The 14,066-nt window shown below is 36.7% G+C and overlaps 1 protein-coding gene across 4 annotated transcripts in view; it reads right to left on the bottom strand.

Annotated features, from left to right (window-relative positions):
• Nucleotides 1-1,746: 1,746 nt before the first annotated feature.
• Nucleotides 1,747-14,066, bottom strand: part of AAK1 (AP2 associated kinase 1) — a 227,973-nt gene continuing 215,653 nt past the window's right edge. For 2 of the 4 annotated variants that reach the window (XM_051975433.1, XM_051975432.1), the window contains exons 18-21: nucleotides 11,215-11,316; nucleotides 9,703-9,813; nucleotides 4,273-4,377; nucleotides 1,747-3,493 (exon numbers count right to left, since the gene is read on the bottom strand). In XM_051975433.1, the coding sequence (XP_051831393.1) occupies nucleotides 3,399-3,493; nucleotides 4,273-4,377; nucleotides 9,703-9,813; nucleotides 11,215-11,316 (413 nt within the window). In that variant the 3' untranslated portion in view covers nucleotides 1,747-3,398. The remainder of the gene's footprint in view (nucleotides 3,494-4,272; nucleotides 4,378-9,702; nucleotides 9,814-11,214; nucleotides 11,317-14,066) is intronic. The other 2 variants (XM_051975434.1, XM_051975435.1) reach the window with 2 other exon arrangements.

Genomic DNA, 14,066 nt, shown 5'->3' with positions numbered 1-14,066 from the left:
ACTATATATCTTTCTACAGGGCGTCTCAAAAGGTTTAAGGCAGTTATAATCTATAAAAGTTTAAAACTGCACTTAGGGACACCTTGTTCTAGAGTATGTGTTCTTTTTTGCTTCCCCCCCCCCCCAAGGGAGTAGAATAACAAAATAAAGAACTGATGTATTCAAGCTGCTGTTATGCTGCTCTATTTAATAAGATGTCATGCTCAAATTTAAAAGGGCAACTATGATGGGATCCCCCAGGTGCCTTTATTCAAATGCAAAAGGGTTGGCCCTATAGGGTGAAGTTTCAGAGAGCTGAATTAATGACAGCCAACCATGTTAGTACAATCCTGTTCAAATATTCCACAAACACAAATGAAGCAATATCATATAGGAATTGTGCTGTCAGTCATAGAAGAACATCAGGATGAAATGCTCTCCTTCACAGTTCTTCTGAAGTAAAATAGATGAATTTCCAAGATCTGAGACTTTTTCCCTCCCCTAGCAAATGAGGAAATGAAACTAGAAGATCTCCAAGAATAACACATCCTATAAAATGGTATGGAACATTAAGGAACCTTGGAAATTATCTAGTTAAAACTCCTTTTACAGATAAAGAAACTGAACCCCTCAAAAGGTTAAGTGATTTGTTCTGTATGAGCCCAAGCCTAATGTCAGTCTCAATTTAATTCCCAGGTAAATGTTCTTTCCAGATCATGATGCTTCCTAGCGCCCAGCTTTGAAATTCTACATTATACTATTAACCAATGACTAGGATTACCATTCTATTTTATTTGTTCCTAGCTAAAAACAAATTCAAAATTGATTCCAAAAATCTGGGAAAGGGTCTAATTTATTGGGTTATTCCCATGTGTCAACTGACAGATACTTGATTTTCCTCCTATACCTCTGCAGAACATGAAAAAAAAAATTAGTCTAGCTATTTCCTTCCAGCTGTTTCAACCTCCAAAACCTTGGAGGTTAAAAATCTCAAGTCTCAAGCTTCTTTTGTGTCCAATTTTATTAGCTATTTTTACTAAAACTTTCTGAGCCAGACCATTATGAAGTCAATACATATTAATCTAATTTAAGAGCCATATGGAAGAGTGACCATTTAAACCCAATCTTTTAATTTTCTTATGTCATTTTTCATGGCTTTACTTGAATTAAGTAGTTAGAATATCCTAGGCCATATGAATGAGACAAACTCATTTTAAATTCAACTATAATAGCTCTATTGGCTGATACATTCTGCTTATGTTCAGAAGAAAGAATAACAGTCTGATCTGAAGCATTAATTTAAAGCATTATTATTTATAAACATGCCCCCCCACTATAAAAAAGCAAATGAAGTTCCATGTTTATTGTTAATGAAACTCAGCCAATCGATAAAAGGACTTCACTGACACTATTTTGGTGTTTTATCCCCAACAGGCAGATTTAATTCTTGAAAGGGTAAAAAACAAATTCCAAAACTAAAAACCGACCTCCTACCCTAAAACAGGCTTGTTATTTGGCCAACTGGCTTCACCCCACAGTGGTGCAATTGAAAGAGAAAGAAGCATGGAAAGAGACTCAGATCCCCACTCTATTGTTTTTCTAAGGCTGCTTCCATGGGTGAGCCTCAAAGCTTCCCCTCCAAAATACAGTGTCTTGCATGCTTCTAGGGATATTGAAAAATGGGTCCCACCTCCCCTCCCTTTTTCCCTTTCTTCTTAAAGTGCAAATGTGAAGGAGAAATAAAAGTACTAGATCTAGAGCCAAGAGTGTGGATGTGGAATTTTATTTACAGAAACCTTTTCAGCTAAGAGCTGGATTCCTTTTGAGGGTGAGTGATAGAGCCCAAAGTGGAGGTGGGGGGAGAGAAGGTAGAAGGCTTGCCCAACCCACCTCTTCTCACGAATTGTTTCATCAGTAGCTTTTTCACATGAAGAAAAACAAAATAAAATAAACCACAATTCAGCGAATAGCACGAGCTACATATGCAAACAGAGGGCAACCACTAAACTTGTGAGTATGTTGGTCCAGAGTCCTTTATTTCATGAACAGTGTTTTAAAGTCAGTGAAGAACTCTGTGCCGTTTCTTGATTTTTGGCTTGTAAGCCAAGGAGAGCAAGCAGAACAGTGGCTGGCAGCCTCCAACTTAAACACCAAGAGAAAGGAAGGTAATTTAGCCTCGGCCACGCTGTGCTAGCTCGACAGCACACTCACTTCTGATGACCTGAACAGAAACGCGCTTACTCTACAAAGACAAAAGATCTGAAGGAAGCTCATAGCAACACACTTGTCAGGTGAGGAGGATCCTGGAACTTACAAGGTGAGGCTGCCAAGTAATTACAAGGGAAGGGAAGCATAAACCCTGTACAGACACCTGACATTGGATTGGAAACGCCAAGTGGAAACAGAACTGGTCAACATCTTCATTTATACATAATTTACAGTATTCAGTTCAAAATAAAAATCACAAGAAAAATACATCCGTTTCTGCTATGCCTTCTCCCACCCCCCTACCCCAACCCTCCCACATAAACAAACAAAAAAGTGGCTTCTAATTAAAGATATAATTACCACCACTGTCTATATTTTGGTCTAATTCAGAGATCTGGGCTTGGGATAGTTACAACAATAGGAATAGCAATACTTGGAATGCAATTTACCAAAAGATCGCCAGTGTTTGCAGTCATATATCTTGATCTCTTCGTGTCCAAGAGGTTAAAGGAATGCTGAACAGGTTTGGGGGTGAGGGTGGGATGGTGGTGGGGTGGCGTGTGAAAGCTTTTGGCTAAGCCTAACTTGGCCGTCTAGGGCAATACCCAACTTCTTCTGCCAAGCATACGCTACCAACAAGGCATTCTACTCTCCCTTAAGCCTTAGATCCTTTCCCAGTCTATTGCCTCCAGCTGAGAACATGTCAGTGGTCCATCTCCACATGGTGATGCATTAAGAAAAGAAAAGAAAGAGATAAACATATTCATCAGGTCTAAGGAAAAGGGTTTGGGGAGTACTGGCTTGGGAGGCCATTCCTAGTGAGCACAAAAGAGAGGACACCAGGTGACAATTAACTAGTTCAGTTACACTTGAGCTTTTGGTCAAGCTAGGTAGGGATTGATTCCAGCAAAAATGAGGTTTTGTGGCAACTAGTTCACATTGAAGCTAATGCTATTGAAAGTGGGTTCATGAGAAACCAGTGACGAAATGGGAACTGGGAGGAACTTGCCAAGAAGTATCTCTAGAAGGCCATTTCCTTTCCTTATTGTTTCTAGGGGAGAAGGTGAAAGATGAGGATTAAGGACTGGCAAGTCCCCCCCCTTTTTTTTTTGCAAACTAAAAAAAAATCATATTGAAGGTTAACTCCTCTGGAATGAAAACGTAGATTACGGTATGAAGGTTACAGAACTGCATCTGCTACTGGGTCACGGCTACAGGTCTATGAGCTGATCCACCAGCAGCAAAGACCTGGCTAGGTTGGGAAGACTGGACTCAGAGCTCCCACTGCTGTTTCTAGAGTGCCCACCTGGAAGTGGAGAGATAGGAATTCAGTACAGAACACAAAGGGTTAAGGTTTAGATGTGCAGAGCAAGCAACCAAGAAAAGAAAAAAAACTAGAAGCAGTAAAAAAAAAAAAAAAAAAAAAATCTATGCAAGCTATTTGTTATAGGTTAGAATTTGCAAGAATCAAAATTAACTATTTCCTACCACCCACCATTCTTACTCTCAACCCCCCTCCCCCAACAGCCACAAGACAGCCCATGCATTATTCTGTTAAAGGCAGGGCAAATGAAAGCTAGCAGCAAAGGTGATTTCCATTTTTTGGCAGAGAACAAGAGGCTGTACCCTAACATTCATCCCATCAATCAAATTAAATGAAATCATTTTTGTTTGAGGAAGGACTTGACTCAGTACAACTTTTATACACAGGGAGAAGCATTAAAACAACTAAATAAATCTGACAACTTGGCATAGCAGAGAGATCAAAATTTTTTTCACAGTATTCAAGGTAAAAAGGACTTCAAGTATAAGTCCTGAAAATGTGAGTGGGTCATTGCACAAGAGATGATCCTCTTTAAAAGGAACATTTGCTAAGGTTTTTTTTTTTTTTTTTTAAAGAAAATCTTTCTCAAAAAGAAATGGCAAAATGTGATTATGGAGATACACTTCTTTAACTCCAATCTCTCTGCCCAACTCATAAAGAACTCATAATTCAAAGAGCCCTTAAACATTTATTCCTAGCAGGTTGAGACATTTCTACATAATCTGTTCTCAGCCTCTTCTCTTTGCCTCCTCTTCTCTTACCTTGTGAGTTTTTGGATATCAACACGGGAATGGGGTCAAACTCATCTTCTGCCACCTTTTCGGGGCCCTCAGGAGCATCAAAACCTGAGATGAGATTACTATCTTCTGCAGCATGAGGTGGGGATGGAAATAAAGAAGCAGAAAGAGCAGAGACAGATGTTAGCTCAGAAAACAATGTTAGAAGACACATAGTTCCCATTAATAGGGTTAGGGCTGTTTTTAGAAGAAGGTGAAGGTACTGCCTTTTCTGAGTTGAAATTAGAGGTGAAGTTCATAAGGAGGGAAAAGTGTCAGGAAAAACATACTGAGAAACCAGGTTACTCCTGTGACATCCAAAGAAAGACTCTTTGGATTTAGGGATAGAGAAATAAAAGACATAAAGCCCATTTATCTCAACCCTAGATGCTCAATTTTGTAAGGAAAAACTGGTTATAATTTCTTTATTGATCATGGTTAAGAAATTAGAAAGGGAAAACAGGCTGATGGATGAGTTTTCTCTACTTATTTAATGTAATTATTACTACAGTGCCTTTTTTTTTTTTAAGTTTAAGTTTAAGGTATCTTATAAAGCACAGTAGTTTCTGGATGTAGAAACTCCTCTCTCCCACACCTTCCTTCCTTGAAAACTAAGAAAAAAAAGACAATCAAAAACAACCAATAGCATGACCACATCTAAGGATGTATATTACTATTTTGTTTTTATGGTCACTGTCCAAAAGGATAAAGGTAAATTTCATTATCTTATACTAGCAACTTCCCCCCAAAACCCATGGAAATAAGCTCTTTCCCATCTTTATGGGCAATAGAAGACTAACTAATGATGAGACTTAGATCCAGGAAAACTAATTAGTGGCTTAAGATTCAAATACTACCTAGCAACTTGCACAAAATACTTCTGAAATGACTCAACTGGGTAGGTATTTCTCATTCTAGAGAAATTATCCAAATGATTTAGATTCCCTGAGTGGATTGAGGGGGAGGGGATGTAGGGAGGGAAAGGAGAGGAGGAGAGTGAATACATTTATATGCTAGTTCTCATCCAAAAGGGAATATATTCATGTACAGTGGGAAGGCAGGTAAAAGTCATGTAAATTTATTCCTCTCAATTCTAATTAGAGCTTCCACACCAGCACATCCCAGCTGGGCCCCCATTTTACAAGGGATGCTGCTCTGTAATTGCTCATTGCTGCTGATGGGCTCATCTGAAACACTGTCAGGCTTAATTGCTTAAATAGGCAACTTGCTCAATAAAAGCAAAATCTTTTAAACACTGTCAAAGGCAAAAAAACAAAACCTCAGCTACTGTCACTGTTAGATGAAGACTTTTTTCCCAGAAATTTCTTTCATTTAGAAAGAAGAGATTTAGGAGTCTGAACTTTCTTTAATTCAGAAATATCACTGCTTCATAGAGGTAATCTTCACAATCATGTGTCCAAGACTGATTAGGAAATAATTGTTAGTGTTTTAGTGATCCCTTTTCCCTCTGTGCTTTTGTTTCAATACAAAGATGATAAAATGGGAGTTGAGAAAAGAAAAGGGCTAAATCCAGAAGTTTGATAGTTAAGTAAAGATGAACGAAAATAAGGTTTTCCTATGAGGTCAGATTCACCTAAGTTGTAGACTCAGACCCAAAGGTAACATCTTACATGAAAAACATGAATGATTACTCCTCCAGAAGACTATAAACACTTTGAGGACAAAGATGATCTTTGGGTCTTATCTGGATGTCTTCCCACCAATGCTTAGTAGAGAGTCTTGAAAATAACAGGTGGTTAACAAATGCTTATTAAAGTGGAATGGAATTTCCTACAGTAAGGAAGAGGCACTGAACTACCAGCACTCATAAACAGCCCTGGGTTTAAAAGCACCTAAGTTTTAGAGCAAATGAATGTTACCATAGAAACAGTCATCAGTGGTGAGAGCTTTACAGGTTTCCCAAAGAAGACATATTCTAAAACCTAAGAATAGGAATCAGGCTAGTCTGACAATTTTCAAGACCTGGGAAAACTTTTAAAAGACAGAGAATCTCCTTTGTGTTTTCCATATCGATCTCTCAATTTCATAACAGAGAAGATTTATTGTATTTTAATGAAACAAAGTAACTTAACAAAAGGCTCACTTCCTTATTGGATGAGGAAAAAGTTAATTGCTTTCATGATTGGCTTGCCCTAATCTTATATTTTTAATGCATTTTAAAACATTATTTTGAGATGGATGGAAGACATAAAAATACCTAGATGTTCTGTAAAGCCCATTTTAACTCTAATATTTTATGTTCTCTCTTCCAAGGGTCCCTTTCCTGATCTGACAGTGCATGTTCTAGGTCTTTCAGTTTTAACATTCTGTGTTCTTTGTCTTTAAAGGAAATAGCATTAATTGAAATTTAGAAGTCTTGGCCTGAATCTTGGTTCTATCTTTGTAAGAATGAATGGGGTGTACTATGTAATTCCTAAGGTTCCTTTCAGCAGAATGATTTTAAGGACACCTTGAAATTCTGATAGTCTAGATTTTGAGTATTTTTCAATTCTAACATTCTGTATTTTGTATTCTCAATTCATTTTAAGTGCTGACATTCTGTAATATTAAAAAATAAAAATGTATCAATGATGTTATATAAGAATCCAAAAGGCCTGAATGCACAAATCCATTCTTTATGCATAAATATATCAAATTGAAGAGGGATTTCCTAAGGATGATGAAGTTCTCTAGCTGTTCCTGCTTAAGAATGACATTTTGCAGACTGTATCAAGTCACGGAATACTGCAGGGCCTCCTCATGGGGGTTCATGGTCTTTCAAAAGAATCGGCCTAGTAATACAGACAGAAAAAACTAAATTAATGAAGAATGAACATTGTTCACACTATGATGTGCAGCTGGGTTGACAGCTCATTGAATTAGCCCATTAGTACATGCAGATTGACACTGAGCTTGCCAAAAAAAGTAAGCAGAAGTAGGAGAACTCAGGCTAGGTTGCATTTAGGGAAATGGCACAGAGCTTTCAATGATCCCTGTTGTAAAAGCCCATATTTCTCATGGTGATACCATATGGTTGCAAACCACAGAACACCACATACTCAGAAAGATAATGACTACATTTGACTCACAGGGCAATGCAAAGATGCAAGGTGGGTGTAAGCAGGTTGTATCGTGTTATCAACAATGGCTTGTGTTTCACAAATGACATAATTTAAAGCATATTGACCAGAAAAAAAGTGGGTCAGTTATGTATCAAGATCAAAAGCTAACAGATGGACAGTTTGAATGTTATATTGGAATCTATTAAATATTAAAATAAACAAAAGGAGCCCTACCATATATAAGATGAAACCTGTGCAAAGGATTTATGGGAAGATAGGAAAGAATTACAAGAGGATGAGATATTATGGCCTGGTTGTGATTAACATTAATGGACTGAATGCTTACAAGAAAGAGATTCACACTGACAATATTAACCAGAAATGGTAAAAGCCCCTATTAAAAAGCCTTGGTGCATTCTGCTGGTAAAGAGGGTCAGCTTGAGCTTGCTCCTTCTAATAAAAAAATTAAAGGGAGCAGTTAGTTGGCACAGTGGATAAAGCACTGGCCCTAGGGTCAGGGGAACCTGATTTCAAATTTGGCCTCAGACACTTAACAAATATTTCCTAGCAACCACGGGAAAGTACTTAACTTCAGTTGCCCTACAAAAACAAATAAATAAATAAGAAATTAAGGGAGGAGGCCTTGCTGGTCCATGGCCTTAGTAAGGATTTTTCTTGACATCACTTTCTCCTCTTTCCAAGAATACAGTTACTCAGGAAATTCTAAACCAGATGAATTTGTTTTAGGTTCTAATATAGAGCTGAGAGACATCAGGCAATTAGGAAAGGCAGTGAATAAAGTGCTGGATCTGAAGTTTGGCTTCAGATACGGCAATCCACTTAACCTCATTTATCTCAGTTTCCTCATTTGTAAAATGAACATAATAATATAGTTTATCTCCCAGGATGGTGTGAGGATGAAATGAGAATATTGGTTCTTTGTCTCTGAACTTGGTTCAAATTCACTTCTACTACTCAAGGAATTTTGTTAACCTTGGGGAATGTGAGAGAAAACAAGGGTTTGGGGCTGATATCTTTACTCCAAGTTATCTTTCTGTTTTGCTGTCCAAAAGTCTGAGTTGCTATCTTTTACATGGACTTAAAGAGAATTTCTTAGTCTTATGAGAGAAAAGGGATGTAGTGGGGTGGGAGGTCATTGTTAGACTCCATTACCAAACTTCTAACCATTTGTCTTGTTCCCTGTGCCTCAGCTCTGACCCCAATCCTGTGGTCCATAATCCTATGATGTCATTTATTCTGGGCTATTCTTTGTTCTGTTATAAAGGACACTCTTAGGGTTTTTGATATTAATGGAAGAGATCCCTTCACCCATTACTGACAGGTAGCATGCCCTCGCTAAGAAATGTTATCTTGCTTGGAAAGCAAGAATAGTCATTGAGGATCAAAACCTAATTTTTTTTTTAAAACTTATTTGATGCCTGCTCAGTGAAGGGAAAAAGCCCATTTTGAAGGATACAATTATACATTTTGTTTGGAGAAGGAGAAATTGTTACCAGTATTCACTAAAACACTTTATTATGTAAAGTATATATAAGCCAGGTCTGTCCTGGTTTGCCTGGGGCCTTGTTTCCTCATCTAAAAAAATGAAGGAATTGGACAAGGAGATCACTGGGATTCATTTTCAAAAGTATGCTCCTATGGCTCTCAGTTTAACCTATTTAAGACAATACATTTTTTTTATATTATTTTGCTGAGACAATTGGGATTAAATGGTTTTCCCAGGGTCATTCAGCTAGGAAGTATTAAATGTCTGAGACCAGATTTCAACTCGGGTTCCCTTTTCCAGAGCTGATGCTCTATCTACTGTACTATTTAGCTGCCCCTAAATTACTTTTCTAAAAGCAGTTTTAAACCAGCTACATGTATTTGATGGGCTCATTGAACTTAGAGCTGGAAGGAATTTTAGAATCCACCCATTTTACAAATGAAGAAATTGAGGCACACAGAGTGACTTACAGTCACATGTATAATTATCTTACTTACAGTCACATGTATAATTAAATAGTAGAACATTGAACTTTCAGATTCCAAAATCTAGCATTCTATCAATAGACCATGCTACTATCTTTTTCATTATTTTAAAGTCATAAAATCCCATTTTAATCAACAATTACTTAGAAATATTTCTTAAAAATTCTGGTAGTTGTACCAACCCCTTCCCATCCTTTGTTAGATTGAATCACTGAAGTTTTCTATATGGAACAAAAGTGATAAAACAAGCTAACAAGAAAACAGTGGCACAGATAATCTTGCAGGAAAAACTCCATCCTCCAGTCATTCTCTCCCTCCCCTCCCTGGACAAACAGGAGCACATGCCATGTCAAATGTTTACCTTTATGAGCTGGAGCAGAAATTGCCATGGGAGTGAACTCATCTAGAAGGTCAGTAGCTGGGTTAGAAAGCAGAGAGGAATCAAGAAGGGAATCTTCCCCAGGGAGAGAATCTGAGTCCAGAAGAAAGGAATGCCGGGAGCATGAAATGGCATATATAACAGGAGAATGGGATTAGACTGTCAACCTTTAGGTTACTGGCTTTACACTCACTGATACAATTGACAACAGCAACAACAACTACAACAACAAAATCCAAGGTCTTAACAACAACAGCAAACAACATTTATATAAAACTTTAAAATTCTACAAAGAATTTTGCCTAGTGTCCTAAAAGTCTTAGTGCAGTTTTAAGCAGTTGTTTAATAAATGCCTTATCATTCATTAGTGGATAAATATATAAGACTTTTTCTCCCAGGGCTATTACTTTCTATAGAACATGAACTGAAGTCCTAACCCATCCATAATTGTCATCCCTTTATCAGGAATGCTGCTCATCAAAGCTTCTCTCAAGCCCGTTTTTAAAGGCTGTGAAAAGGCGTAACATTAGAGTATCAAACCCAACATTTATACCTAGATTGAATGTAGATCAATTTCTGTCTCTATCCTCTCCACAAAACAAATTTCTAATTTAATCAGGCATTTTCCATTGCTCTATATTAGGTGACAAATTCAGTGCTTTTCCTGCAAGATTTCTCAACTTTGTATCAAGGGCACAATTGTATTGAGTATTTAAACAAATTCTAATTCCTCACCACCCCCACCCCCCAAAAAAAATTACATTCAAAATCAATTTTTAAAAAAATGTATGTGATTAAAGTTGTGTCTAAGGAACACAATTCAGATGTATACTTCTAGTTATATCTACTTTAAGAGCAAATAAAATTGGTCTAATATATTCACAGTGACAAAGGTTTGCTTTTTTCCTCATAAGGTTGTACCAACCAATGGTGTTCCATACAAAAATCACCACATCATAACCAAACTCCTATAAGATTGTAAAAACCTGAAGTAATGTTGCTAGGCCAGTCACTCATTCATTTATAAGGCGGTTTGTGTTAATTGCCTTTTACAATGCTGATTCACTTACTCATGTTTTTGTGAACCTAATTAATAAAGTTAAAACAGGCTATGTCTGAAGAGAAAAGAATAGTTTGGCTACTTAATTAACTAGGAAAAAAGAGAGCTGTTTTATAAGTTTCATAAGAAAGCTGAGGGAAACAGTGGTATAGAATCACTACAATAAACAAAATTTATACTTCATATAGCAAGCAAGTTACTGAACAACCATAAGCTGTAAATGAGAGCATAATTAATAGCAGCTAATCTTGTGGACAGTAAAAGGAACCAGTTTGCACAAAAATCACATCCTTAATTCGATTTAATGTGGGTAGGAGACAGACTAGCTCTCCTCATTAGAAGGAGCTTGGGTTTATAGACAGGACAAAACCCCCAAGCTGACTAATCTTATCTTCATGACCAAATACTCTGATTTGAGGAGAAACTTTACTAACCTGTTCTGTTGGAAGTGACAGAGTCAGTCTGAGATGGGAGGCGCTGGGGCATTGGGGGCTCCAGTCCTGGTATGAGACTTTCAACAGCAACATCAACTTTTCCTTTGGCAGCAGTGTTAAAAAAAAAAATCAAGGAAGGGGGAAACATTATAGGGAGCCAGAGGGAGACTGAAAAGAACTGGAATTACAAAGGATTGAAATTCAAATTCCAGTTTTGCTATTTATTAGCTGTGTAATTGTAACTCATTTTCCTCTTTAGATCTCAGTTTCCCCATATATAAAATGAGGAGATAGATTAGACGGTCTCCAAGGTCATCTCAGTTTCCTCATATATAAAATGAGGAGATAGATTAGATGGTCTCCAAGGTCCTTCTCAGGTATGAATCCTATAATCTTATGAGAAACCAGGACTGTTAATCACTATGCTCAGAAGTTTTAGTCAGCGGGGCCAAGTACTATATCACAGGAAGAAAAGCTTAAGGATATTTGGAAATATTTAAGTTTAAAAAGAAGTAGGAATTGATAGCAATCTTCACTCTTTTTTGAGGTCTTCACTACTTTATGTTTTCATTTATGTATATTGCCTTATGACAGATCTTTGGTTGTTATTTAATTTTTATGTCAATCTCTCCAACTAGATCATAATATCCTTCACTGAAATTTCATGTCTTTTATAATTGTCTCCCTCACAGCATCTAAAATAGTGCTTTGCATATTGTACATATTCATCTTCTAATAGGTAGGTATATTATTCTAAAGTATCATTCCTCCTTTAAAGTTTTCATCTGGAATAGTTTGGTGCTGAAAGTGCCAGAAACATTACTTTTGTATAAAGGCAAAAGAATTCTATTAGTTAAGTATGTAAGTTATTGTCTTTTTATAGTTAAGTAGTTTAGTGTCTGAAAGGGATAAGAAAATAATTTTGGTTTAATAAAAATAATTATAATTTGTGCATAAAAATAGAGTTTTCATCTAAGCTATGAGTAGATTGGTTGCAAAATGGACAGAGAATAAACTGTAGCATAATTATAAGGACTTAAATAATCCTATGAAGGATGCAGAATCATGACATGTTCAGAATCAAAACATGTCTGTTTGATGATTCAAAAGGAAGAAAAAAATTTTTTTATTAAAAACTGAGTATAAAAACACAGTTGCCAGAGGCACAGTTTTGGAGATTATGAATTGCTGAAGCTCTAGATGCAGCAGTTTTTAAACTCATTTGCATGGAACTCAAGATTTAAGAGGTCAAAAACTTGCATAGTGAAAAAAAAAATCTATTTAGACATTATGAGATCATTAAATATAAGAATGGGGAATTGATAAGTTTTTACCTCAAAAGTCAAAGGTGAGTTACTGAATAACAGTTTGCTCTTCTTAAAGCTACTGAAAGAAGTGAAGAGTAAGTAGAGGGTAAAAAAATACACTGAAGCAAAGATTGAAGAAATAATAGGGAAGGGAAGAGAGTGGAAAAAGTCAGCTCTTTCTCTTGGTGCTCTGAGAAGTGGCAGCTGAAGCAACTGACTGACAGAAGACTTCAGATAAGACATTCTAGATAGGCTGAGGAAAAATTAGAGCTCATTGGACAGGAGCTATTGCTCTTCTGTGCCACCTAAATTTTGAGAGTGGTGAGTCCTTCTAAAAGTGCATGCAGTTTTCTACCACCATGGAAAAAGAGAGGGTTGGTAGTTGATCTGCTGAGAGATGTTTGGTCAATGGAGCATCCTGGTGAGTAAATGGCTGTTTGGGCTTATCTGTATTGCCCAAAGAGAGCCAGTTTAAGGAATTACGTATTTTTCTAGCTTAAAGGGAACTGCTAGCTAAATTAAGAGTATCATACTTTCTCAGAACTTTTTAAAGAAGAATCTTGAACTGAAAAAAACTTATAAATGCTCTACTGGTTCAAGAATAGGAGAAAAGTGGAGTTGCTGAGCTGGAGAGTGGGATGAAATAAAAGAATAGTATATGCAATTCATGCAGTATAGCTGCTCCTGAATGGAAAATTATCAAAGCCTGCCGTCCAGAGAATTGGATTTCCTCCTCATGTGCTTACCTGCTAGGTTTCTGTAAGTCTGTGACTACTGTCTCCAAAAGTTAGGTGTGACCCTAGTTAATGTGTGAATTGCAATATGTTTCTAATTCCTGAATTTAAATTAATATGAGTATCTGATATGTATACATACACATACACATTTTGCCTTACCTAAAACATATAGGTAGAGGCTCAAGAACTAAAATGATTAAGTATAGAGAGTATATTCCCCCACAACAAGGTCATTCCTAGGACTCTGAGAGTTTGTAGGGGTAGGGGGTCTCTTCTGTGGAAACCCAAACTGCCAGGGTGAGGACAAATTGGTGAAAATGAGACAACAAATAGGTGTCCCCTTGACCTGTATGCACAGTGATACAGCACTATCTGATGATCACACACAATTTGCCCCATTTACCTATAACATGAAATACTTTTCATTTAAATGGAATATAGTCAAGGAGTCAGAAAGAATAATGAAAATCCATAAACACTTAGCTATCTTGACTAAGTACTATCATATAGAGAAATTACTTTACCTAGGAGCAAACTATATTTATGTCTTAATATAAGAACCAGGCTTATAGGTGAGGATTACAAAATTTTTAAGCTAAAATGTTGATGGAATCTAATAAGATGAAATGTAACAGGGATAAATATAAAGTCTTAAAGGGGAAACATGGCTAGACAGTAGTTTCACTGAAAAGGATATGGAGGTTTAATAGACTGCAAACATAACATCAATCAACAGTGTCATATAGCAGCCAAGAAAAGTAATAACAAAAAGTAATAAGGCTTCAGTAATAAAAGTATGGTATTCAAA

This window comes from Antechinus flavipes, chromosome 2 (assembly GCF_016432865.1).
Source record: "Antechinus flavipes isolate AdamAnt ecotype Samford, QLD, Australia chromosome 2, AdamAnt_v2, whole genome shotgun sequence".
Classification (NCBI taxonomy): domain Eukaryota; kingdom Metazoa; phylum Chordata; class Mammalia; order Dasyuromorphia; family Dasyuridae; genus Antechinus; species Antechinus flavipes.
The sequence above is the reverse complement of the archived record's forward strand: the minus strand, read 5'-3'. Positions and strand labels throughout refer to the sequence as shown.